Source organism: Lissotriton vulgaris, chromosome 7 (assembly GCF_964263255.1).
Source record: "Lissotriton vulgaris chromosome 7, aLisVul1.2, whole genome shotgun sequence".
In the NCBI taxonomy this organism is placed as follows: Eukaryota; Metazoa; Chordata; class Amphibia; order Caudata; family Salamandridae; genus Lissotriton; species Lissotriton vulgaris.
Genome location: NC_141695.1, coordinates 1,403,656,069 through 1,403,680,620, shown reverse-complemented (window position 1 = coordinate 1,403,680,620; position 24,552 = coordinate 1,403,656,069). Strand labels below are relative to the sequence as shown.

At 47.5% G+C, this 24,552-nt stretch overlaps 2 protein-coding genes across 8 annotated transcripts in view; one reads left to right on the top strand and one right to left on the bottom strand.

Moving 5' to 3' along the window:
• LOC147705726 (structure-specific endonuclease subunit slx1-like) overlaps positions 1–11,968 on the bottom strand; it is a 320,040-nt gene extending 308,072 nt beyond the window's left edge. For 2 of the 6 annotated variants that reach the window (XM_086932161.1, XM_086932166.1), the window contains exon 1: positions 10,832–10,950. The gene's annotated coding sequence lies outside the window, so the exon portion shown is untranslated. Of the gene's footprint in view, positions 1–5,473; positions 5,619–10,715; positions 11,024–11,837 lie in introns of those variants that run through there. The other 4 variants (XM_086932163.1, XM_086932164.1, XM_086932160.1 and 1 more) reach the window with 4 other exon arrangements.
• Positions 10,910–24,552, top strand: part of LOC147705724 (bolA-like protein 2) — a 69,923-nt gene continuing 56,280 nt past the window's right edge. Inside the window, exon 1 of one of the 2 annotated variants that reach the window (XM_086932167.1) lies at positions 10,910–11,178. In XM_086932167.1, the coding sequence (XP_086788293.1) occupies positions 11,104–11,178 (75 nt within the window). In that variant the 5' untranslated portion in view covers positions 10,910–11,103. Of the gene's footprint in view, positions 11,179–24,011; positions 24,090–24,552 lie in introns of those variants that run through there. The other variant, XM_086932168.1, reaches the window with a different exon arrangement.

Genomic DNA, 24,552 nt, shown 5'->3' with positions numbered 1-24,552 from the left:
GCGAGTATATACTAGTGTACAATTATGATTGTAAGTGAGTAAGGGTGGGGAGAGCCACCCTCCTCCCCAATGTGTGTATAACCACTGATAATCCAAAACAATCCCCTGCACACGCCGACAGTATATATTATGTATCATTGACAATAATAAAAAAAAATGTTGTTCCTCCGTTGAAACAGTCACTTCAGTTTAATCTCGAGATCCTTAGCCATAAACATATCGTCACAAAGGGTAACGGACATCTGATGTTAGTGATGGATATATTTTACTCCCAACTTCTATACACTTTGTTTCGTGACCTTGAGGAAGTTGCTGCGAACATCAATTAAGCGCACCGAAACAAGTGTTGGCTAAGGATTTCTATTCAATGATACATAATATATACTGTCAGCGTGCGCAAGGGACTGTTGTTTTGATGATGTGTGAGATAGTTAGATGGACAATTTCATAAACATGTATGTAGAAAAAGGGGATAAGTGGCTAGTAGAGTGCGAGTCTGCAGAGGAAAGTGGTGTGACGGGAAGAACAGGAGAGACTGACACTGAAGACAACTACTCGTTCCACAGACTTAATTGTTTATAATGCACACTCTAATATTCTCAGAACTTAAACATTCTCCATTCTGAATGAATGAATACTTTATTGTTTGATTAGTAAAAATCATTTCAATAATGGGCGTGCATCAATAAAAAAACGTATATCGAACAATTGCTAAAATATTTACACATAGGGTAGTAAACAAGCGTTAACTAAACTCCTGTGTCATTGCTTAAATTATTTCCTCTTGCTTTTTTAAAATCCGCCTTAATGGGACCATTTAATACATTAATACCGTTGCAGCAAATGGTAAGTAATAGAAGGATATCAAGTTCACCAGTAAATAATCGTTAAAAAACCTAATAACCTATATTTGTTCATGCTGTTAAAATGTAAACTTCATCTAGACAATTGGCCCTATTTAAGAAACATTTAAGAAACAATTGAGAGCTGGGGTGATCCGTTCTAGTTTTGGCATCGACTAAGGCCATGGGACAAGACATTAGTCATATTAAGAAGCTGATAGCTAAGCCGGTAATAGTGCAATTCTATTTGTAAATAAGTAGAACCCCTACATATAATAATTAAAGGTTCCAAGGTCGCACAAGACAGAGGACAATAAGTAAACAATGTGCAAGGTGCCATATTCGACCACTGTCAAATAGTACAGTGAAGTAAATAGATCAACAAAAACACCATCTGGCTTAGGTCTCCCTGTCATGGATTAAGAGTTATTTGCTTGCTGGCTCTCGCAGTTTAAAAGTCTTTTTACTGCTCTTTTGACAAACTTGGTGAACCGTATATTAAGCAGTGGATTGTCCAGATTCATAGATGCAAGGATAGATTGTCGACAAGTGCGAATTCAGAGTTTGTTCCATTCGCCCTTTAGCAAAATCTTCCAATCATTAAGAAGTTCAGGGCAAAGACATACCAAGTGCTCGATTGTTTCCTAACTGCTCCGACACCCCCTGCACATCATGTTGGTATTTGTGCGGCGCCAACGTGGCAAGTGATACAAAAATGGCCATTTGCTCATTCTGAGGGCCAAAATCTTTTTTTCCACATCACTGAGTGAGTGCAAGACATATGAGGCGCCACAATCCCTGGCTTAAACCCTGCTATGATTGACCAGGCATGGTTATGTTGTACCAGTTGGGCTCTGTCCCAATGGAAGGACCAGAAACAGACTTTTCTTTTGATGTAGGTTTTAAGTGCCTGCTGCGATTGATTGGACCTCCAGATTTCTTCTGCATCAAGGAGTTTTAAAGATTCTTGTAAATAACACCGGTACGATCTCCCAAGCTGACCGGCTGAAATTTCCTTCCACAAAAAAACCTCCAAGCTCCCTTCTCTGGAAGTACGTAACTTGTTACACAACCTGATGAATGCTCCAGCCCCTAATGCTCAGTGATCTTGGAGACCAAACTTAGGTCATATTTGAGCGGGGGATGAAGTTTTTGAAAGGCTCAGCACTTGTTTGAAGATTCTTGTTATTATGTTGTTCACAAGGCTGTTGTCTTTCCCCTGCATGATCTCCTTTCTAATTATTCACAACAAAACAATTATTACCCACTGAACTGCTACTGATAGCAATCATTAGCACTGCCAATAGGTCGGCTAGTTTTAAGCATTTGTTAATGGGTGTGTGTGATATGTTTAGATACAGTAATAGAAAATTCAAAGAGTTGTTCAACTACTGCTTGTTGCCTTGCTTTACTCACGAGAAAGTGTCACACATTTGACAGCAGAATGGCACTCGTGTGTAAACAGAAACAATGTAAGTGAGACACATAGGCAAACTTAAAAGACTGCAGCTATGGCTCAGACGTAAGGCCAGGATAGGAAAAACTGGTAGTCAGAGTCTTAGATGATGTCCTACCAACAAGTGGAAGGGAGAAAAGCACATTATTTCTACATATAAAAGGAGCCCAGGTCTAGCACAGCCTCCTTCTCTGCTTAAGGCTTTGATGGTTGGGAACCCAGAGAGAGGATAACTCCAAGAAAACAACAACATAATAATCAACTAAATTAAGTAAGTAAAGTGGTAACATCAAGTACACTACGTAACCGGATCGTATATCAGTGAGTGGGCTGTGGGGGCAACCCATGCATACAAAGCCATGGATAGAAGGTGGTGACGCCAGCCATTGAATCAATAGAACAATCCTTGAGTATTTAACAAGGCGGAGCTATCGAGCGTACAACTGAAGCATACATGCCAACATTTATTGTATAATGTAACTGTCTGGTTCGGGTCTAGTTGGCAAAAAAAATTCAAAAAAGGAGGTAATGGGGGAAAATAATCGGGGGAATGTATTTTCTTTACCCATTTACTAACATTGGAATAAGGGCACTATTGGGCAGGAGACAGTTACAATAAAGCCACTTCTGGCTTTAAAAATATAGTCTCCAGTCTAAATCGAACTTGTTAGCATGTACGGTGATGAAGTGACATGATCAGTTAACCAGACATGCCAACCCTCCTGATTCATGCGTGAGACTACCGATTTCAAGGCTAGTCTCCCGCCTCCCGATTCCTGAAAGCAACAAGCATTTGCAATGCAATAGGTCTCGCATTAGGAAAGTGTGAGCTATTTGTATTGTAAATGACAATTTTTTTTAAATACGTGTTGGCTTTGAAAATATATAAATTAATAGCATTTTTATTTACAAAGCCAATAGCTTACACTTTCCTAAAGCGAGTCCTATTGGCTATGGCAATTGTTGTTGGTAGCAAGCAAGGACAATGCTGTTGTGGTGCTGAATTATGTGGTTGGGCTGAGTGATGTGGTGGTGTCTGTGAGTGATGTGGTGGTGTCTGAGTGATGTCTGTGAGTGATGTGGTGGTGTCTGTGAGTGATGTGGTGGTGTCTGTGAGTGATGTGGTGGTGTCTGTGAGTGGTGATGTGGTGTTGCCGGTGAGTGGTGATGTGGTGGTGTCTGTGAGTGGTGATGTGGTGGTGTCTGTGAGTGGTGATGTGGTGCTGCCCCAGAGTGATGTGGTGCTGCCCCATAGTGATGTGGTGCTGCCCCAGAGTGATGTGGTGCTGCCCCAGAGTGATGTGGTGCTGCCCCAGAGTGATGTGGTGCTGCCCCAGAGTGATGTGGTGCTGCCCCAGAGTGATGTGGTGCTGCCCCAGAGTGATGTGGTGCTGCCCCAGAGTGATGTGGTGCTGCCCCAGAGTGATGTGGTGCTGCCCCAGAGAGATGTGGTGCTGTCCCAGAGAGATGTGGTGCTGTCCCAGAGAGATGTGGTGCTGTCCCAGAGAGATGTGGTGCTGTCCCAGAGTGATGTGGTGCTGTCCCAGAGTGATGTGGTGCTGTCCCAGAGTGATGTGGTGGTGTCCGAGTCATGTGGTGGTGTCCGAGTCATGTGGTGGTGTCCGAGTCATGTGGTGGTGTCCCAGAGTGATGTGGTGGTGTCCCAGAGTGATGTGGTGGTGTCCCAGAGTGATGTGGTGGTGTCCCAGAGTGATATGGTAGTGTCCCAGAGTGATATGGTGGTGTTGTGAGGCCTGCAGCAGTGTGAGGCCTGCAGCAGTGGCAGCAGTGTGAGGCGTGCAGCAGTGTGAGTCGTGCAGTAGTGTGCAACATGCAGCAGTGTGAGTAATGCAGCAGTGTGAGTAATGCAGCAGTGTGCAGCATGCAGCAGTGTGCGGCGTGTAGCAATGTGAGTCGTACAGTAGTGTGCAGCATGCAGCAGTGTGAGTAATGCAGCAGTGTGCAGCGTGCAGCAGTGTGAGTAATGTAGCAGTGTAAGGTGTGCAGCAGTGTGAGGAGTGCAGCAGGGTGAGGCGTGCAGCAGGGTGAGGCGTGCAGCAGGGTGAGGCGTGCAGCAGTCTGAGGCGTGCAGCAGTGTGAGGCGTGCAGCAGTGTGCAGCGTGCAGCAGTGTGCAGCAAGCAGCAGTGTGAGGCGTGAGGTGAGGGGGTGAGAGGGTGTGAGGGTGTGTGGTGATGGTGTGTGAGGGTAAGTGAGGGTGTGTGAGGGTAAGTGTGAGGGTAAGTGTGAGGGGGAGTGAGGGGGAGTGAGGGGGAGTGAGGGTGAGGGGTGTGAGGGTGAGGGGGTGAGGGTGAGGGGGTGTGAGGGTGAGGGGGTGTGAGGGTGAGGGGGTGTGAGGGTGAGGGGGTGTGAGGGTGAGGGGGTGTGAGGGTGAGGGGGTGTGAGGGTGAGGGGGTGTGAGGGTGTGAGGGTGAGGGGGTGAGGGTGAGGGGGTGAGGGGTTGAGGGTGAGGGGGTTAGGGGGTGAGGGTTAGGGGGTGAGGGTTAGGGGGTGAGGGTTAGGGGGTGAGGGTGAGAGGGTGTGTGAGGGTGAGAGGGTGAGTGAGGGTGAGAGGGTGAGTGAGGGTGAGAGGGTGAGTGAGGGTGAGAGGGTGAGTGAGGGTGTGTGAGGGTGAGAGGGTGAGGGGGTGTGAGGATGTGTGAGGGTGTGAGGGTGAGGGGGTGTGGGTTCTGAGGGGGTATGGCGTGTGAGGGAGAGGGTGAGGGGTGTGAGGGGGAGGGAGGGTGTGTGTGAGGGTGAGGGGGTGTGCGTTCTGAGGGTGTGTGGCGGTTTGAGGGGGTGAGGGCGTGTGAGGGTGAGGGTGGGTGAGAGTGAGGGTGAGGGTGAAAGGGTGTGTGAGAGTGGGAGGGTGGGTGAGAGGGTTGGTGAGAGGGTGAACGAGTAGGGTGAGAGGGTGGGTGAGGGGGTGTGTGAGGGTGAATGAGGGTGAGGGGGTGGGTGAGGGTGAGTGAGGGGGTGAGGGTGAGCTAGGGTGAGAGTGAGTGAGGGTGAGAGAGTGTGAGAGTGAGTGAGGGGTGTGAGGGTGAGTGAGGGTGTGAAGGTGAGGGTCCGAAGTAAATGGTGGCAGGGCAGACATCATTGCAGCTAGCAAGTCGATCTTGACATTTGTATACTCTCTACTCCGACCAAGGCTGGAATTAGTCACTAGTTACAGACCTGAAGACTGGATGTGCTCTCTCTGAACACACTGCAGAGCTGTGAACATCGGCCCGATCAGATCTGCACACAATTTGTCATAGACAGACAATAAAAGCACATTGCATGGAGAGCAAATGTTCCTTCTGCTGGACTACGAAGCAGTCTGTAAGACATAGACACACACAACATTTTCTACTGCACAACCTCATGAACACACTACAAAGTCCGCAAGAGCTAAAGATAGATCTAGGCAAACCCAAAGCGCAGCATACATATATCTACGGAAATCTAAGATGAAGCAAAATTAAACACAAGGCTCACGGTGCCCTCAAGCCACAGCCTAGAACACCATGACTGGGAATCCATCTTAGACGGAGCCATAATGAGTGAGTGGCCAACAGACCCAGTAAGTCCCAGTGGGGTACACGTGTTACAATGGTAATCCCTAAACTAAAGCCACAACAAACATGTGGTAAATGGAGACTATAAACAACAAGCTCTCGGCATTGCTGTGGGGGAGGCGGGGGAAGCGGAGCGCATTCCTTTGAAGTGTGATGATGGGGGGCGGTCAGGGGAGAGGAGCGGCCACATCAATGGAGGGCTGATGAAGTGCTAGGATACCCCACGGCCAGACTGACTTTTGCGAGGCGCGCAGCGTACTTGGGAACACAGGGACATATAGCATGGGACAGAGTAGCAGGGTGAGAGGGACAGAAATGCATATTTTTAGCGCACAGCATGGGCGGGGGCAGTATGTGACAGAGGCAGAGCGTGGGCAGAGTGGGACGCAGCAAGGATGTGAGGTCAGAGGGGCACATAGTATGGACGGGGGTGGGGGATCAGAGGCAATATGTGAAAGGAGCAGAGCGTGCCATGGGGCGGACAGAGTGACGCACAGCATGGACGGTGTTGGGGGAACGGAGAAGGCAGCATGTGACAGAGGCAGAGCGTGGGCAGGAGACAGCGTGGTGCGCAGAGTACTTGGGTTGAGAGGGACACTTAGCATGGGGCAGACTATCAGCGCGAGAAGGGCGGAAATGTTGATTTTTAACACACAGCATGGGCGGGGGGCAGTATGTGACAGAGGCAGAGCGTGGAATGTTTTTAAGACATGAACTTAAAGAGAGGGCTAAGCGTCCCGGCAGACAGCGCCCTAATTTAAGCTCGGACAATGTTATAGAAGCAGCCGAGGGCAAGCGACTGCCCGCTGGTAAAAAAAAAGAAAAAAACAAGCAGAAAAAAGAAAATGCAGGAAAGAAGGAAATAATGCAACAAAGAATGAAATAATGAAGGATGCAAGGAAAGATGGAAAAAATAAAGGCAGTAAAGAAGAAAATAAAATGGAGATTGGAAGAAGGAAGGAAGGAAGGAAGGAAGGAAAGACAAGCAGATTTTGGACACCATGAAAATATTCTGTAGCTGTTCTCTGAACTTCAAGGCACAAAGAACATTTGTATAAACATAAAATAGGAAAGAGGAATAACTCGGATAAACTATAGGAAAGTCAAGATAATTATATTTAGCAAATGGTCAGTGGGAGGGAAGTCAATAGAAGGGAAACAGTTTGAAAAAAAAAGAATTGATTTTGTAGGCGTAACAAATGATGAAAAACGGACCTGGTGCTACCACACAGGAAAGAAAGCAGTGATGACAGGTGCGGCTACAAATATGCACAGAAGCATTGGGGTTAGGCAAGACGTTTCATGGTAGTCCTTGGAAGGAATGCCATGTAAAGTTCTGTAATGCTTGAACACATTTTGGGACACGGTTTGGTGGCAAAGAGAGATTAAGACTGATGCAGAGGGACAGCAAGCTCTGTAAAAGATGTCCAGTAAAAATCCCTTCCACTGCACTTGATCATGAGATTCAGCCAATGTGCAGTGCTTTTACTTCACTGAGCTTTATGCAATTGTATACAACATCCATGATAAATGTTGCCCTGGCTGGGAAGTGATGAATGCCTGAACTGAATATAAAGTTAGAGGAGAACTATTTTCAGCTTCTGCACCAAAATAGCGGAGGGGGTGATATTGGCATCAAATAAGCCACTTAAGGGAGGCTTGCAGGACATTCGATAACCAAGCACTATTGAAGAGAAGAGGCAAGATACTACAACATCTGTTGAATTTTACATCAACTGCTTCAGAGGACGCCAAATATTGTATTTTTAAAACGTATTCTAATTGTTTGGACACACTGCAAGGGGGCAAGATGTTTTATTTTATTCAGATGAAGACAGGGTACCACAGTTCAAGGGCATGCTCTGAAATAGAAAATAAAGTCTGCCCGCTGCGTGGACCCTGGCAATAGGTGAACGCTTCCTTTTAGAAAGCGAGAGCACAGAAGACAAAACAAAGAATCTTACCTGTGGAAAGGAGTTGTATTATCCAATAAAGTTAAATCAGTATCGAAAGGTGATGAGAGGTAACTATGTATTTTATATGCTGAAGTGTGAAGCAATACATTTGAAAGGAAACACTACCAATTCTATTAATGCGATTTAAGCCATTCTGAAGTCTGTGTGGTTTCATACCGATTACAACACAGACAATAAACGTAGCTTTATTGTTATTCTGCACGAGGCGAAGCAGAATATCTTTATTAAACTATAGAAGCCTAGGAGAAACCCCAAAAATATATCATTTAGGCATCCCTATGTACAAGGCGCCATACTGGAGCAGCACTTGCCTCGTTTGTAAAGCCATAAAGTATTTTCGTGAATGATCTGCCGGGTCCCGCTGGGGGGCTGCGAGGAGAGAAGGCTTCCTAGGCCTCTCGGCTGGGAGACTGCCAGGGGTTTGTTACCAGAGGCCCGTGAGGATGTGGGCAGCTGTCGACACATGTTCACAGCTGCACGTCAATGGCCTCTCACTCCCACCCGCAGAGCCACACTCTGAAGGGCTGGGAACTGAGACAGTACGGACAAGAGCTTTAGACACGAGCACCCCCCACACACACACAGCACAACAGTGTGACATCATCACCAGCTGGGTGCCCCAAATACGAGGACAGAACCAACGAGTATTTTATATTTCCCCGCCCTACTCATTTACAGAGTTAATTTGATGGGAGATAAGCAAAACAAATAAACATATATGCTTCTGATACAGAAAATTAGAAAAAAATGTTGTTTGGGATATATATATACATAGATATTTACAAAAGGGGCATTCACTATGGACTCCACAAACCAGCATGCAACAGTCTGGTGAGTGCAAAGTTGTAACACAGCTATGAGGCTCAGGAGGGGCCATGACAAGGCTCGACTGGGAGTGGCCTTTGCAGCATCTACAGGACCCCCAGGTGAAGGAAGCTGCCTCAATAACTTGGCACTGAAGAAAGCAAACCTGCTGAAAGGCGTATGCCACAAAGGTTACAGGAATTGGAACTTGCACTTAACAACATCTATTTGAATGAAAAATCCACTCGAACTCAACCAGGCGGTGTCGGACCCCTTTTCTTGAATGGAAAGTTGGGGACGGGGTGTGTTTTTGTGTGTGTGTACATTACGATTATTTTTGTTTTTATACAAGCGCCCCGAGAAAATGGTTGTTTGTGGTGCATTACTTCTATGGTTGACAAATTTGATTTGTCCATTATCAAATATTGCACAAGGCCACTGAAAGATTATTTAATAGAGAAAGCCTTTCAAGTAGGTTCCTGTTACACCGGATGCGTTTAGAAATCGGGCTGCATAATTTCGACTTCGGATTTATTGAAATTCAGTTTATAAAGAATGCATGGAACTGTTTTTAAGATGCGTGTTTAAATATTTAGCGGCAGTGTCAGACACACCTTGACACAAAAAAGCAAGTTATTGCAGAACAATTTTGTTGTACCTTGTGCTCACACGCGGATGTGGTTCTGAAAGTCGTCTGGATTGTAGGTAACATGCCATCTTTAAAGCGAGAATGCGAAGTCTTAATAAATAATGTAGCTGGGGTGATGGGGAGGGGGTTGCAGAGGGGGGAAGGCGCGATCTGTGGCGTTGAAGTGTTTAGGATGGGCGTTATAAGCAAGTTATGTATGCGCAAATACTGGGAAAGGGCATGCTGGAATGTAAACGCCATTCAGAGAGGAGTAATGTTTGCACCGGGGTGGGCTCGGCCTACTGATTTCATGTAAGCAGGCTGCAGCCGACAGGTGGTTTATGGTGGGTCTGTCAGCATTATGGACACGCAGACTGCAACCTAGTTTATTTAAGTTGTGAGAATGCTAATGTGTTGATAGGGGGACATGTAGGGTGTCGTAAATGTGAAGACAAGGAACGTCAATACATAGAGACTGCAGCGAACATAAGAAAAAGTAACGCGAGGACCGAGGCGCACGGAATTGCAAAGACGTTAACGGTGTGCAATGCACAATGAAAGAAATGAAGTATCCACAAAGTGTATGAACTTATACAAAATTGAGAGGATTTTAGAGCGCTGCAGACACTGGCGGAGGTATAAGACGGGGAGATTAAGGGACAGAAGGCAAGCGGCCGTGAAGTGCAGGCGGGGAGCAGAGCCTTTGAAGAGCCAGAGTCAGTGAAGTGAATAATTAGGGAAGGAGAACTGGCAGGCTGATAGGCAGAAGGCTCAGGCAAGCTCGTGCACGAGACGTGCACTTCCCAAAATCCGCTGGAGAGCCCTTGGCCTTAAGTATGGTTTGGCTGCATTAGGGCTCTTTTCCTATTCCTGCGAAATAGGAAAGGGGCGAGCCCTAAAAACCCGATTCCTCAGGGTTTCAGCTGACGCTTGGTATTGTGTAAAGTGCCAATTCTTCCAGCAATAGTCAGAGTGGCCTTGCAGGGGCTCTAGAAGGGGTGAAAAACCAACAAAGCGTCATTAACAAGGGAATGGTCTTTTAAAGACCTGTGAAGTATTGGTGGGGGGGAGGGGGGCTGTGTGTGTGCACAGGATGCTGTTTTAGCCCGGGCTGTCACACGGGGGTAGGGCGTGGGGGAGCATGCACTGCCAGCAACCTGCCTAGGCCAGTGCACAACACTTGCCTCACCCTCTGTCTGCCTGCCATTGCGCTCCATGCTTCTGAAAGGTATAAAAAAAACGTGCATTTGTGTTTCAAATGTCAAATCCTACAGCAGCACACTTCCAAAGCCCATACATGTCAGTAACCCGATTCAAGGCCCCATTCTCCTGTTTTTTTTAAAAAAATCTTTCTCTTTGTTCTTCTGAAATGTTGGCAAGTATGAGTTAACCTCCCTTCGTTATCACTTGTAAGAATCAGCGAGTACTATAACAAACGTAACCATACTCACGCTCTACGATGGCCGCCCTTGTTGCTCTTCGTAAAAGTAAAATCACAAATGAAATTGTAAATAAATGGCCGCCGCTTGAAAATACGGGACATCTAAAAGAGTAACTGACTTCTAACCTGCAAATTTACTTAAAAGATTATCGAAACGGGTGTTTTCGTTTCAGTGAAATTACGTGAACATCCCATCTCTTCTCTACTCTATAGGGGTAAATAACTTCTCCCTAGTAATAGCCCGTGGCCTCGGCATTTTAAATTGTTGAATCCTCCCAATGTAAAATGTCTCCCAGTATTACTTTGCTTGTGCGACCCACGCGTAACGGAAGTACATCCCATATGTGAGGTCGAGGCTTGACTCGCATGCGCAAAGTCATTTGGTTTTCCGCAGAAAGATGGCGGTTACCGGGAGCCTTAGTGCGGAGAGTTTGAGAGAAAAACTGCAGCGAGAGCTCGAGGCCGAACACGTGGTAAGTAAGTTGATATTACTAGGGTCTCAAGGTCCATTAGGAATGTGGGAATAATTTGACTGGGGCGAACTGGCCCTTTGACCGGTGACCAGAAATTCCAAATCATTTCCATTCATTTTATTGTTTTAAATGCACCGTAGTTCTTTACGTTTTTCACACCAAGACAAACGTACCTAAAGCAATTAAGCAAAATACATGTTGGTCATTAATGAATTATGCTGTGGTGAACTCGACAAAATCTTATAATCTTACAAGCATTTGCAATGCAGCAGGTCTCGCATTTGTATAGTCAAAGCAATTGGTGTTTACAAATGACACAATAAATATATCAACCCGTGGACGTCAGTGGGCTCGCTCCCTTTCTGCCAGGGTTCTAATAAAAGGGAGCTGATTTTGAGCTGTGGCAAGAACATCAGCCTGTGAAATCAGTTTAAAACTATTTACTTTAGCACCTTTTTTTTAATTATTATTTCTTTTTTCATTTGCGGAGTTTTATATAGCGCAAACTTGACCCGAAGGTATTGGGTATCAGAGCACTTTACATGGCACCAGTTCCGTTACACGAGGACACATGTTTTCTAATATTGGACACTATGAGAGCGGGTGTGACTGGCAGCCAGTAGACAGTATAGAGAAGGCAGGGCATCAGGGTTACTCACCTGGCTCCAGATGAAGTCGGTGCAGGACAGAGGCAAACGGTTCTGCTTCCATGGTATTTGCACATAGCTGTGTCTGAGCTGGGGTGGCGAAGTGAGCTAAAGAACAATGATGGATTTAACCCAGATCTGTGACTGGGGGGTGAGTGTGTGAAATGTTTCAGCGCTCCGCCCATCATTTCCTTGTGTTTGCTATGAGCCTGATAAGCACAGACAGGCAAGGCAGCAGCATGTCAAAGCCAAACACAGATCGATACAATACATAAAGGCTGCACCCTGCCATGAGGCGTCAGGACCCGGACGTATTCCAGATCGTGGTGGCACCTGTTCATGCAAAGTAAACTGTGTGTGTGCGGATTCCAGCAGGGGTAGGGACATGACCAACTGCAAGGGTTTACTGCAGAGAAATGCAGCCATTCTAGTATTAAACATGTTGCAATCTGGTTATATAAATATTATACGTACAGGTATGAAGAGCTGACAGTGTCTGCCCATGTAAACATGCACTGCATAACATTTAATTGGATTACGGCTTGCGCTTTTTGTGAGAGCTCCTAGCACATTTCAGCAGGTTTGGAATAGTGCTTGTTGTTCTTTAAAGTGCAAGATATTTCAAAGGGATAGTGAGCACTTTTAATAAAAAAAAAAAAACAACCTGCATTCCAGTTTAAGAGAGTTTGCACTTGTCTAAGGGACTGTAATGCACCTCCATTTAAAAGGGCCGTAGGACTCCAATACATTTTAATACAAGAGTGTCTGCAGTTCTCTAAAAAGCGGCTGTACATTTTCAGTGCAAGAGCACCTGCACTTCTCTAGAAGACCACAATTAATTATCAGTGTAATTGTACCTGCACTTCTCTAGAGGACTGTAATACATTACAATGAAAAAGGGCCTACACTTCTCTGAATTGAAATACATTTTAATGCATGAGTACCTGCACGTCTCTAAAGGACTACAATACATTTCAATGTAAGAATGCCTGCAATTCTCTAGAGGACTAATCTACATTTCATTTTAAGAGTACCTGCACTAGTCTAAAGGACTGCAATACATTTCAAAGTAAGACTGACTTCTCTTACAGTCTTCTGGAACAATGCACCACAATATGAGTCACATGAAGAACTCAAAGAGGTGTCTAAATGACACTGCTAGAACATATATAAAGAACTGGAGTACATTTCAGTAATTGCAGTGGGAGAGTAGCTGCATTTCCTTCTTTCATTTAAGCACACAAAACAAGATTGTGGGAAAGATAAGCTTAGATATATCCAGCGCCCAAAAACATTGCTGTACAAAAATTAAAATGCGTACCCTTAAGAACTGTGTCAACTTCTGTGGATGTAAAATAGTTAAGTTATGTACTCCATCATGACGAACTACTTGCCCTAAGGCAGCACTTGGTAATACTAAGAGGTGTCAGTCCAGCTTATAAGATCCTGGTTCTGCAAATCTGACATGCCATTGCAAAGAAATCTTCGTGCAAACAGGACTTTGCCCTATCTTCCACACCATCTGAATGTGAACCTACAACACACAGAGGTTGGGGGTTAAAGTCACTTTTCCTTCCCTTAGCTGGTAGTTGGGCAATATACAGGGTGCCCGCAGTGAGCACTGAAAGTCTAGTATTGACCATACTAGGAGAATAGGTGAATGCCAGGGAAACATCAGCAATACTTAATCTGAAGCGTTGAGTTCCAGTGCTAGTACTGGCACTTACTTGTTAACACAGGCATTTATAACAATCTGCCACGTGGTGGCACGGTTTGCCTAATTTAGAAATCAGCACAACAGTTGTTTATTAATTCAGTATACATTAAAAATGTCTAAAACCTGCCCCCAAGCCAGTCCTATAACTTTGGGGGCCTGGAATAGTCTGAATTGCAGCACTTGTAGGTGTGTGGTGGTGTATGCACGCTGGATTTGTTATTCTCTGGCAGCCACTGTCCTGGATATTGACTCTAACTGCCAGATGCCTGACCACCAGTGTACAGTACAGTCCCCTGCCTGACCCCAAGATGGCTTCCACAGTTTTCCCCTGCACATTGTTTTACTTCCCTGGGACAACAATTGGACATTGACCAGATCTTGAACCTATCCCCTAACCTGCTTACACATCAGGACTTGGAACCTGCGGAACTTACCCCAGACGGTAGAGACCAAGCGATTTGGCTGATGCCCGGTGGAGCTACCATATAGCTAAAGAGGAGATGGGTTGTGGACTATCCCCGCCATCACCTACCCAGCCGGACCTTGGGCAGATTTTCCCCTCTTCTCTATGTCTTATCTTCCTCCTACCCCTTTACCCCCTTTGTGGAGAAGTGTGGCTCACTGGTTAGAGCAGGCAGACCCTGAAGCAGAGGTCAGACCCGGGACCAGGGTTCAATTCCCGACGCGGCAGGGTCTTGAGCTCAAATGTCCACGGACTCGATAATTCTCGCTTCGGTGCCTGACCTAATCATGGGTTCACACTCTGCAACTCTGGGCATTAAGCTTGCTTAATCTCCACAACGGCCCCCCGCGGCGGGATGCCTGGCTTTCACCTTGGGGATGCCCTGTAGGGGCTATCTCACAGGTAAAAGCCAGGACGGGTTCCCAAGGCAAGCGCTTAGAGACCCCTGGGTGATAAGTGCTATATAAATCCAATATACAATACCCTATCCCCTTCCCCTTCCTTGCGCCATTCACCTTGTCCCCTATGTTCTTTAAATGCTTTTCTTGATACTTATGCAACTTTTAACTGATGTAAATTACAACATTATTGGTCCTCATGCAAAACGCTCTGTTTCCTTCGGGTCTAGCAATGGATATGATAACTCATTAATTAACTATGTTCCCATTTAGTACTCATTCTCTCTGTCTACTTCCCTAGCTCCTAGCCCATCTCCCCTGAATCTCACCTTGCCTGCTAGACTGTCTAGCAGCCCCCTGTCCCTTGTGCCCTTTGACTAAGCACTACTTCTCCCCTTGTTGGGGAAAGATCCAATATTTATACTCTGGAGTCTCAGCAAACCAGCTGAGAGAGTCCACTGCGCCAAGGTAGCCCCTCACAGCTAAGGTATGGTATGGCACCCCTTGCCAGAGCACTCCCTCTCCCCTTTTCCGGTATGTAGGCCTTGGAGTCTCAGAGACCCCATCTGAGAGAGTCCACTGCGTAAAGGGAGCCTCCCGCAACAGAGATAGAGAAGTGATACCACTTCCCTGGGATCACAGCTTACTGGAATTTGGACGTTGCTTTGACTCGTCTACCGGTTTGTGTCGCCCTTTCCCTCCTCCTTCCATCCTGTGTCCTTCACCCTCCCCTTCTCTTTCCGCCTTCATTACCTGTCTACTTCCCCAGCGCCTACACCCCTCCCCTGAATCTTTCCCCTTGCCTGCTTTTCCCCAAACATATTTGTGCTTTTTGTTTATCTCAACCTTATAAGTAACTATGTTGCCATGCTCTATTAACTGTGTAACCTTTGTAACGATGTAACCTGTAACTATGATCTGATGTTCATGCAGAGCGCTCTGATACCTCCGGGTCTAGCCAGCGCTATATAAAACGTTTAAAATAAATAAAAATAAAATAAATAAATAGTAGTTGTGTTGGTACTGTTAATGGAAGCCCTTGGTAGAGGCAATAGGTGTTGCAAGTGGCAGTGGCCTCCTGACAAGGGCCCTGGTACTCCCCTTTTTTTTTTTTTTTTTTTACAAATTAAACCCTGATTTGGCCCACTGTGGGTCGCTCCACCTCTAGTCTTCAATCAATATATCAGGGATTTGTGAAGTGCACTACTCACCCGTGAGAGTCTCAAGGTGCTGGGGAGTGTTGAGCAGTTCCGAAACCAGTCTCCTCCCATAAGCCTGTGCACCTAGGCAAATAAGTAAACCACAAAATCCTTCTCACTGTCACCACACTCGCCAGTTGTGCACAGCAGGCAAATATATATTCTAGGGACAGACTTCATGAAGCTTTCTGACCAGCCCTGCTAACGCTCAAACGCTGTGCATTATATTGTAAGTCTGTAAGCCCTGACTTTTAGGTCTCGCTGAGTCAGTGCATGAGCTCCTCTGCGAGACATTTAGTCAGTGGCTTTTGGAAATGCTTCCAAAGGCTGTTACCAGCCACCAGCTTTCGATTACGCGCACCTCGCTCCGCCTCTGCAATCAACGCTGCTGCGTGCCCATCCCTCGTGTGCTGAGCACAGCGCGCGTAATTGCGATGGCTTTCGCTTTCACCGTGATCGCAATGACTTTCACTTTCACGGCCACGCGCCGTTACTTTTACGGCTGCGCGGCCAATGCTTGTTCTCTCTGCTTTCATTTACATTCTCTCATTTTGCTCTCTTTCATCTCCCGACTTGATTACACTTTCCCTTCCTTTGTATCTTTTGTCAATCTCTCACCTTCCCTCTTTCTAATTTCGCCCCAACCCTCTTACCATGTTTCCACTTTTCTTTTCCTTATTTCTCTCCTCCCTTTGATTTCCCCCTCTCCAATCTCCATCCGTCTTCCCTTTTTCCCTTCCGCTCTATTCTCCTTCTTCCTGGCGCCCTCTTTGCTATATATCCATCTCTTTTCTGAGCCTTCACTCTGCCACCAAAACAAATCTCACTGAGGTGTTTTTTCTGTTCCACCAAATATTCACAAATCTTTCATCTGTTCCTGTACCTTCTCCATTGACTTCTCCAAATATAACCCATTTGCCACGAGCGAAAGACGTACCCCGCCACTTACTACACATGTACACAACCTCACTATGCTTCATCGCGTTGACCCCATCGGCTTTGCAAGATATCCCGAAAAAAAGGTAAACTTGGCTCTTCATGTAGGACGCAGCCAAGGCAGCAAACCCTAAATCATTGACACCAGGATAACCTCCCTGGATAGATGGGCATTTTACAAGTACATTTAACATATCATAACAAGATGTCACAGGTCATTGAATCCCTGAACAGTTATGCACATCGAGGCTCGTAAAAGCTCTTCAGGACCATATAAATGTTGCGAATGCACTAAGCAAATTAATATTGTACCGTGTGTAGAAATTTTGCAGCTATGTGTACTAGAAACAGCTGCCATATCCTTTCATCATCCTACTAAAAACCATCACTATCTGAAAAATGTAAAATGTTTCTTGAATTTATGTGCAAGTACAGGTAAATAGGCATATCAAATATTGTGTATTTGTTACCACATTAAAGCCAGGCGTTTTTGCTTTGCAATTTCTTCTTTTCATGTGGTAGGCTTGAACAGTCCAGATATGGCTGATGCACAGTTTTCCCTTGGTAGAAAGAGAACTGCCCAGTTTTCATTTATATTCTGTGTGTTTCACTTCCAGGTGTGGCAGCTTTTCTTTAGAGTTATAGATATGATTTTCTGATACACAGGGAGTCAGTGGAATTATTTCAGACCAGAATGATGTAATACAATTTTCTCAGAGCAAAGCACCCTCTGACAGCCTACATTGGCATCCTTAAACGTTCTCAATCTCTTTTTGTGGTGCTCCAAATATTAAATAAACAAGCTGGCCTAGGGTCCTTATGTGGCAAATCTTAGAAAGGTAATGTAGCACGCATGGAGAGCATTGAATGTTTCATCCACCTTAGAAAGATATGTACACAACTGATACATTGATTCATAATCAAACCATAAAACCAATGAAGATGTTAGTCATAGACCAAAGAGCATCTCACGTAGTGTCAACATGTCACCACCACACCTTAGGCGCCTGGGTGCACTCCTGCTTGCCTTTCTTTTGTAAACTATCTTGAGCTGTTGTTTATTCTCTAATTCTTCTACAGCAGTGACACTCAAAGTATGGCCTGGGTGCCACATGCAGCCCTCCCAACCTTCACATGCGGCTCCCTAACCTTCACATGCGGCTCCCTAACTTCACTACGGAACGACCGCACTGGCCTGCATTTTACTATACTAGAGAGAGACCTAAGCTATATATTAAACAAGCATTGGCATAGCCAATATATCTCGCTTTTGGGACCTTATAAGTATTTAGTTTTGCAGCACAATATCCTTGGTGCAACAACATCAGCTGTTGCATGGCTAAACCTTGTACCTTATAAGTGTTTAGCCATTCAACAATTGATGTTGTTGCACCAAAGATATTGTGCTGCATAACTAAATACCTATAAGATCCCAAAAGCGAGACCTATTGGCTATGCCAATGCTTTTTCTATTACCCTTCTGACTTATAGCTCCTTCTCCCTTTTGTTTGATTCTTTACTCTCCAGCAACCACCTCAATCAATCAATCATGACATTTGTGTAGAGCACTACTCACACGGAGGGTCTCAAGGCACTTGGGGGGAGGGGGGTCCCTTACTGCTCGAACAGCCAGGTCTTGAGTTGCTTCCTGAAGGAGAGGTGGTCTTGGGTAAAACGGAGGTGGATGGGGAGGGAGTTCCACGTCTTGGCTGCCAGGAAGGAGAAGGATCTCCCCCCCCCCTCATGGTGGTTCTTCGAATGCGTGGGACGGCGGCGAGGGCGTGGCTGGTCGAACGTAGCTGGCGGGTGGGCGTGTAGAAGGTCAGGCGGTCGTTGAGGTACTTGGGGCCCAGGCCGTGGAGGGCCTTGTGTGCGTGGATGAGGAGTCTGAACGTGATCCTCTTGCCGACGGGGAGCCAGTGCAGGTCTTTCAGGTGTCCGGAGATGTGGCTGTGTCGGGGATGTCTAGGATGAGTCGTGTGGAGGCGTTCTGGATGCGTTGAAGTCGTTTGTGCAGTTTGGCTGTGGTTCCGGTGTAGAGGGTGTTTCCCTAGTACAGTCGGCTGGTGACGAGTGCCTGGGTGACCGTCTTTCTGGTTTCGGTGGGGATCCATCGAAATATCTTTCGGAGCATGCGGAGGAAGTTTAAACACGATGATGAGACGGCGTTGCCTTGTCTGGTCATCGAGAGGGAGGAGTCTAGGATGAAGCCCAGGTTGCGTGCGTGGTCCGTTGGTTTGGGTGCGCTGCCCAGGGCAGGGGGCCACCAGGAGTCGTCCCAGGCAGATGGTGATGATCCCAGGATGAGGACTTCCGTCTTGTCTGAGTTCAGCTTCAGGCGGCTGGTCTTCATCCACTCGGCTACGTCTTTCATCCCTTCATGTAGGTTGGTTCTGGCGGTGGCAGGGTCGCTGGTGAGGGAGAGGATCAGCTGGGTGTCGTCGGCGTAGGAGATGATGTTGAGGTTGTGTTGGCGTGCGATGGCTGCGAGGGGGCTCATGTAGACGTTGAAGAGAGTCGGGCTGAGGGATGAGCCTTGTGGTACGCCGCAGATGACTTCGGTGGCCCCGGATCTGAACGGGGGGAGGCGGACTCTCTGGGTTCTTCCGGCGAAGAACGAGGTGATCCAGTCCAGTGCCTTCGCCTGGATTCCGACGTTGCTGAGGCGTTGTACTAGGGTGCGGTGGCAGACAGTATTGAACGCTGCGGAGAGGTCCAGGAGGATGAGGGCCGCTGTTTCCCCGTTGTTGAGCAGGGTTCGGATGTCAGTGGCTGCGATGAGGGCGGTTTCGGTGCTGTGGTTGGCTCGGAAGCCTGACTGTGAGTGGTCGAGGGATCCGTTCGTCTCGAGGAAGGCGGCAAGCTGTTTGTTGACGGTCTTCTCGATGACTTTGGCGGGGAACGGGAGGAGCGAGATGGGGCGGTAGTTCTTGAGGTCGGTGGGGTCTGCTGAGGGTTTCTTCAGGAGGGCGCTAAGTTCGGCATGCTTCCAGCTCTCCGGGAAGGTGGCGGTGTCGAAGGAGCAGTTGATGATGTCCCGGAGTTGGGGTGCGATGATGGAGTCGGCTTTGTTGAAGACGTGGTGGGGGCATGGGTCGGTTGGCGATCCGGAGTGGATGGTGTTCATCGTGTGGATCGTGTCTTCGGTGCTGACCAGGGCCCAGGCGTGGAGGGTGCTGGTTGGGTGCGTGCGTGGTCTGTAGTCCGAAGCTGTTGTGTATGTCTGCGATCTTGCTGTGGAAGAACGAGGCGAGTGAGTCGCAGAGGTCTTGTAAGCGAGTGATGTCGTTGTTTCCGGCGCTGGGGTTGGAGAGCTCTTTGACGATGCTGAAGAGTTCCTTGCTGTTGTGTGCGTTGTTGTCTAGCCGATCCTTGAATGCTGACTTCTTAGTGGCGTGGATCAGCTGGTGGTGTTTGCGGGTGGCGTGCTTGAGGGCGGTCATGTTGTCTATAGTCTGGTTTTTTTCGCCAGGTTTTCTCGAGGGTACGGCAGTTTTTTCTTGGAGTTCTTGAGATAGTCGTTGAACCAAGGGGCTTTCTTGCTTCCGGGTCTGTTGGGATGGTTTTTCAGGGGTGCGAGGTCGTCAGCGCAGTTGGTGATCCACTGTGTGAGGTTGTCGGCTGTTTGGTTGGGGCCCGTTGATCTGGCGGGAGGGTTCTTGTTCAGGGATGTGGTGAGCTGGTAGGAGGAGATCATGTTCCAGCTCCTGCGGGGAGCCTGTTGCGGGTGGTGGTGAGTTGTGGTCCTTCTGTAGGTGAAGTGGACGCAGCTGTGGTCTGTCCAGTGGAGTTCGGTGGCGTGGCTGAAGGAGACGTACTTGCTGGAGGAGAAGACTGGGTCAAGTGTGTGTCCGGCGTAGTGGGTGGGTGTGTTCACTAGTTGCTTGAGTCCGAGGTTGGCGAGGTTGTCCAGTAGGGTAGTGGTGCTGTTGTCGTTGTTGTTCTCCAGGTGGAAGTTGAGGTCCCCTAGGAGGATGTAGTCAGCGGAGGCGAGGGCGTGTGGGCTGATGAAGTCTGCGATGTCTTCGCTGAATTGTGTGCGGGGTCCTGGGGGTCTGTAGATGAGGGTGCCTCTGAGAGTGGTCTTGGGGTCGGTGCGTATCTGCAAATGGAGATGTTCGGCGGCTGTGGGGGTGACGTCGAAGTTGGTTGTGATGGTGTTCTTGTGGACGATGGCGATGCCTCCTTCGGTCTGGTTGACGCCGTCCCTCCGGATGATCTTGTAGCCGTCCGGGATGGCTATGGCGGGCGCTGAGGAGGCGTTCATCCAGATTTCCGTGAGGAAGGCGACGTCTGGAGCTGTGGTGTCTAGCAGGTTCCATTGTTCCACGGCGTGTCTGTGGACGGAGCGGGTGTTGAGCAGGATGCACTTCAGGTGGTTGCTGTTGTGCTGTTGGCGCTTGGCTTGGCGGGCGCTGGTGCAGTGCATGTCCTGATGAAGGTGAACTTGCAGGATTGGCAGGTGAAGGGTCCGTTGGTGCATCCTGGGGTGGCTCGGTGGCAATTCGGGATCCGGCTGGTGTTGAGTGCTTTGAGGGTGGCGGCGTCGTATGTCCGGGGTATGGGATGGCATCTGCGGGGGCCAGGGGGTCTGGCGCTGGTCGTGGTCCAGGCGCAGACGGGCTTGCCTTTGGCGCGCCGTCGGCGCGTGAACGCTGCGCGTACGTGCGGACTCCGCCATATATGGCGTAGTGGGGGGTGGGCGGAGTGGGAGGGAGGAGCAGCTGGGAGGCTGGAGCGAGTGGCACGGGGAGGCGGGGGCCACAGGGGAGCAGCGGCAGGGATCGGAGAGGGCGAGGAGACGGTGAGAAGCCCAGGGAGAACCAAGGCAAAGCAAAGAGGAACCAAGGAGGAACCAGAAGGCTAGAAAACCTGCTCAGGGACAGAGGCACTGGGAGCGAGCAGGGACAGGCAGGTGGGGGAACACTCGCTTGGGTCGTCCGACTGATCTCTTTTTTGTGAGGGAACCTGGTGTAATCATTAGACCAATTATATTAATCTTACATTTTTCCCCATCTCACAAAGAGGTACCAGATGTTTATTAGCTTATTTTCTACACCCTCATAGTCTAAACGAGCCATGGAGAATGAGGCTTTAAGCCAGTCTTCCTTTTGTGGGGGTAGGGGATCTTTCCACCTCCTGCAAACTTCCCTTCTGGCCAGCAAAATCAAATAGATTAATAAACCTCTGTCCTTCTGAGAGAGGGTCTGACTAAGAGCCATCATCTCCAAAAAACACTAATGACATGTTAATCTCTATGATGTTGTTAAAGATATCACGAATATTGTCACCCACCTCAGTCCAAAATCTTTCAAGTGCTGGACACTCAAAGAAGATATGTAAGTCATTAGCAAGAGGTATTGATCATCTTGGGCATTTTGGAGCTGGTTCTGGGGCAAACTTGGCGATTTTCGCTGGAGTATAATAAAGTCTGTTAATGACAACATTTTTTTTTTTTTTAAGACAAGCGGGCTTGACATATTTATACAAGATCTTTAAAGAGGGCTCATACAAGGACTCTATTGATGGCCCAAGAGTAGTTTCCATCCACACTGCAGCTAAAGGGGGAGTCTTGTGATCCTCAGTTTCCAACAAGTTGTTATTCCATATAGAGATGTCCTTATTAATTGGGATGATAGATTGCCACAGCCCTTCAATCTCTCTATTCCCACTGACCTCCCCTTTTTCTGCCTCGTACCATGATATTAACTGTAAATATTTGAATCTGGAGAGCCCTGGCCCGATCTTTGCCCTCAGGTACTCCCATGGATGTATCCCCCCGGAGTCTACCAGTTCGGCCCAGACAGTAATGCTAGCCCTTCTCATAGGCAACGCCAATCTGTCCATTAGGCAGTCCGGTGTTCCCGGTTCATCCCAGGCAGGGGCACTGTCCGAATAGCATCCCATGCCCCAGCTACGTCTGAGCCTATACCATAGCTCCAAGGCCGCCCTCAAAACCTTCAAGCGTACCCGCTTGAAGAATCTTGGTGACCCAAACTTATATAGAAAAGCCTCGCCGTCTCCTCCTCCCTCCACTCGCGCCATTTCTCCCAACAACCTGCCCCAGGCTGACTCCCCTGGTTTCACAAGTAGCATCCGTATGCTTTTAAACTGGAATGCTGCTGCGTATAGCCTCACATCAGGAAGGGCAAGCCTGCCTTTCTTTAGTCTGCGTGAAAGTTTTTTCCACACCAGACGAACACCTTTGTCACCCCAGACAAAACTCCCAATCTTGCTCTGTACCTTCATTAAGCTTTTTTTCGAGAATGTTAATGGTATGGAAGAGAAAAGGTAAGACAGCTTAGGTAGAATGACCATCTTTACCAGGTTTGTTCCATAAATAGTTAAGGGAAGGTTCCTCCATCTACTAAAGAGGCCGTCAATTTCCTTTATAACCCTGTTAAGATTAAGCTCGGGTATCTTCTCCAAGTCCTTTACTACGTAAATCCCCAGATATCTCAGCTCAACACTGACTCTCCCCGACCACTCCAGATTCCAACACATCACCTCTGTCTTGGTTTTATTAACTAGAAACCCGGATAGGGACCCAAACTCGCACATGAGCTCCTCCGCCCTCGGGATCGCCTCCTCTGGGTCACTTGTGTACAGTATTTGGTCATCGGCACAGAGAGTTATTTTGGAACTGTATTGTTCGGATCTAAAAGGATAAATTGAATCGTCCAGTCTCACCGCCTGTGCCAATGGTTCCATGTATATATTAAATAAGAGGCGAGATCGGACACCCCTGCCTAGTTCCTCTCTGGAATTTAAAACTCGGCGTAAGGATCCCGTTTAACAGGATTTGAGCGGAGGCACCCTGATAGCAGTTCTGCAAGGTTCGAATAAAGATTGGACCAAACCCCATTGCCCTCAGGACCTCCCAAAGGTACACCCAGCAGACTCTGTCAAAAGCCTTGGCCGCGTCTAAGGCGACAACGGCCAAGGGTTCCGTCCTCTGAATGGCCAGATCTATATTACCAATCAAGAGCTGCGACTGTTCCTGAATGTATCTCCCTGCGACAAACCCTTTCTGATCCAGGTGTATTAACCTCTGGATCAGTTTTGCCAATCTCCCTGCCAAAATGCCCATAAAGATCTTTATAATCGGCATTCAGCAGGGAGATTGGACAATAGGAGTCTGCTTTTTTCGGGTCCTTGCCGGTTTTTAAAATCCGAACTATTGTTGCCTCCTTCCAGGTCTTAGGAACCTTCCCAGTTAGACTGTAAACAGAGTTAAAAGTGACCCCCAGTGCATCTATCAACTCCTCTTTGAGGAGTTTATACATTTCGCTTGGGAGTGAGTCCGAGCCTGCAGCTTTTTTGTTCTTTGATTTTTTTTAAATCTGATCTGCTATCTCCTCTAAGGTAAAGGGAGCCTCTAATTTGCTCTTACTTTCTTCTGAGAGCACGGGGAGATGTTTATTCCAAAGAAATGACTGGATAGAGCTTGGTAAAGGAGCCAGGTCCTCTCTATACAGTTCCGAGAAAATGGAGAGGAGACAGGATTGCATATCCTCGATCTTACTAGAGGTTTCCCCGCTGGCATTGATAGTAAGTTCTTTTATATCATGCTAGCGCGATCGGCTCTTGCTTTCCACGCCAGAAGTGCGCCAGCCTTCTCCCCATATTAAAAGTTCTGCATCATTCTGGAGTTCCACTGCGCCCTACACTTGGCTTCTAACTTCCCTCTATACTCTGATCTTACCTCTTCCAGATTATTCAAGACCTGTATGATTCGCTCCGAGTCCCTGTTGCTAAAACCGTCTTTCTTTCTCCAGATTGCTTATCCTCCCTTCAACCTCCTTTATTGCCTCAGCTTTGATCTTATTCTTATAGCAGATTATTCCATGGAGTTTCCCCCTTAACCAGGCCTTATATGTGTCCCATACTATGTCCGGTGTTGTGGAACCTGTATTCAAAGAAAAAAATTCCGGAGAGGGAGCCTGTACTGCTTCAACCACCTCGGGATCTAAAAGCTTCGCCCTATTAAATGTCCATCTCAATGGTTGCCGCT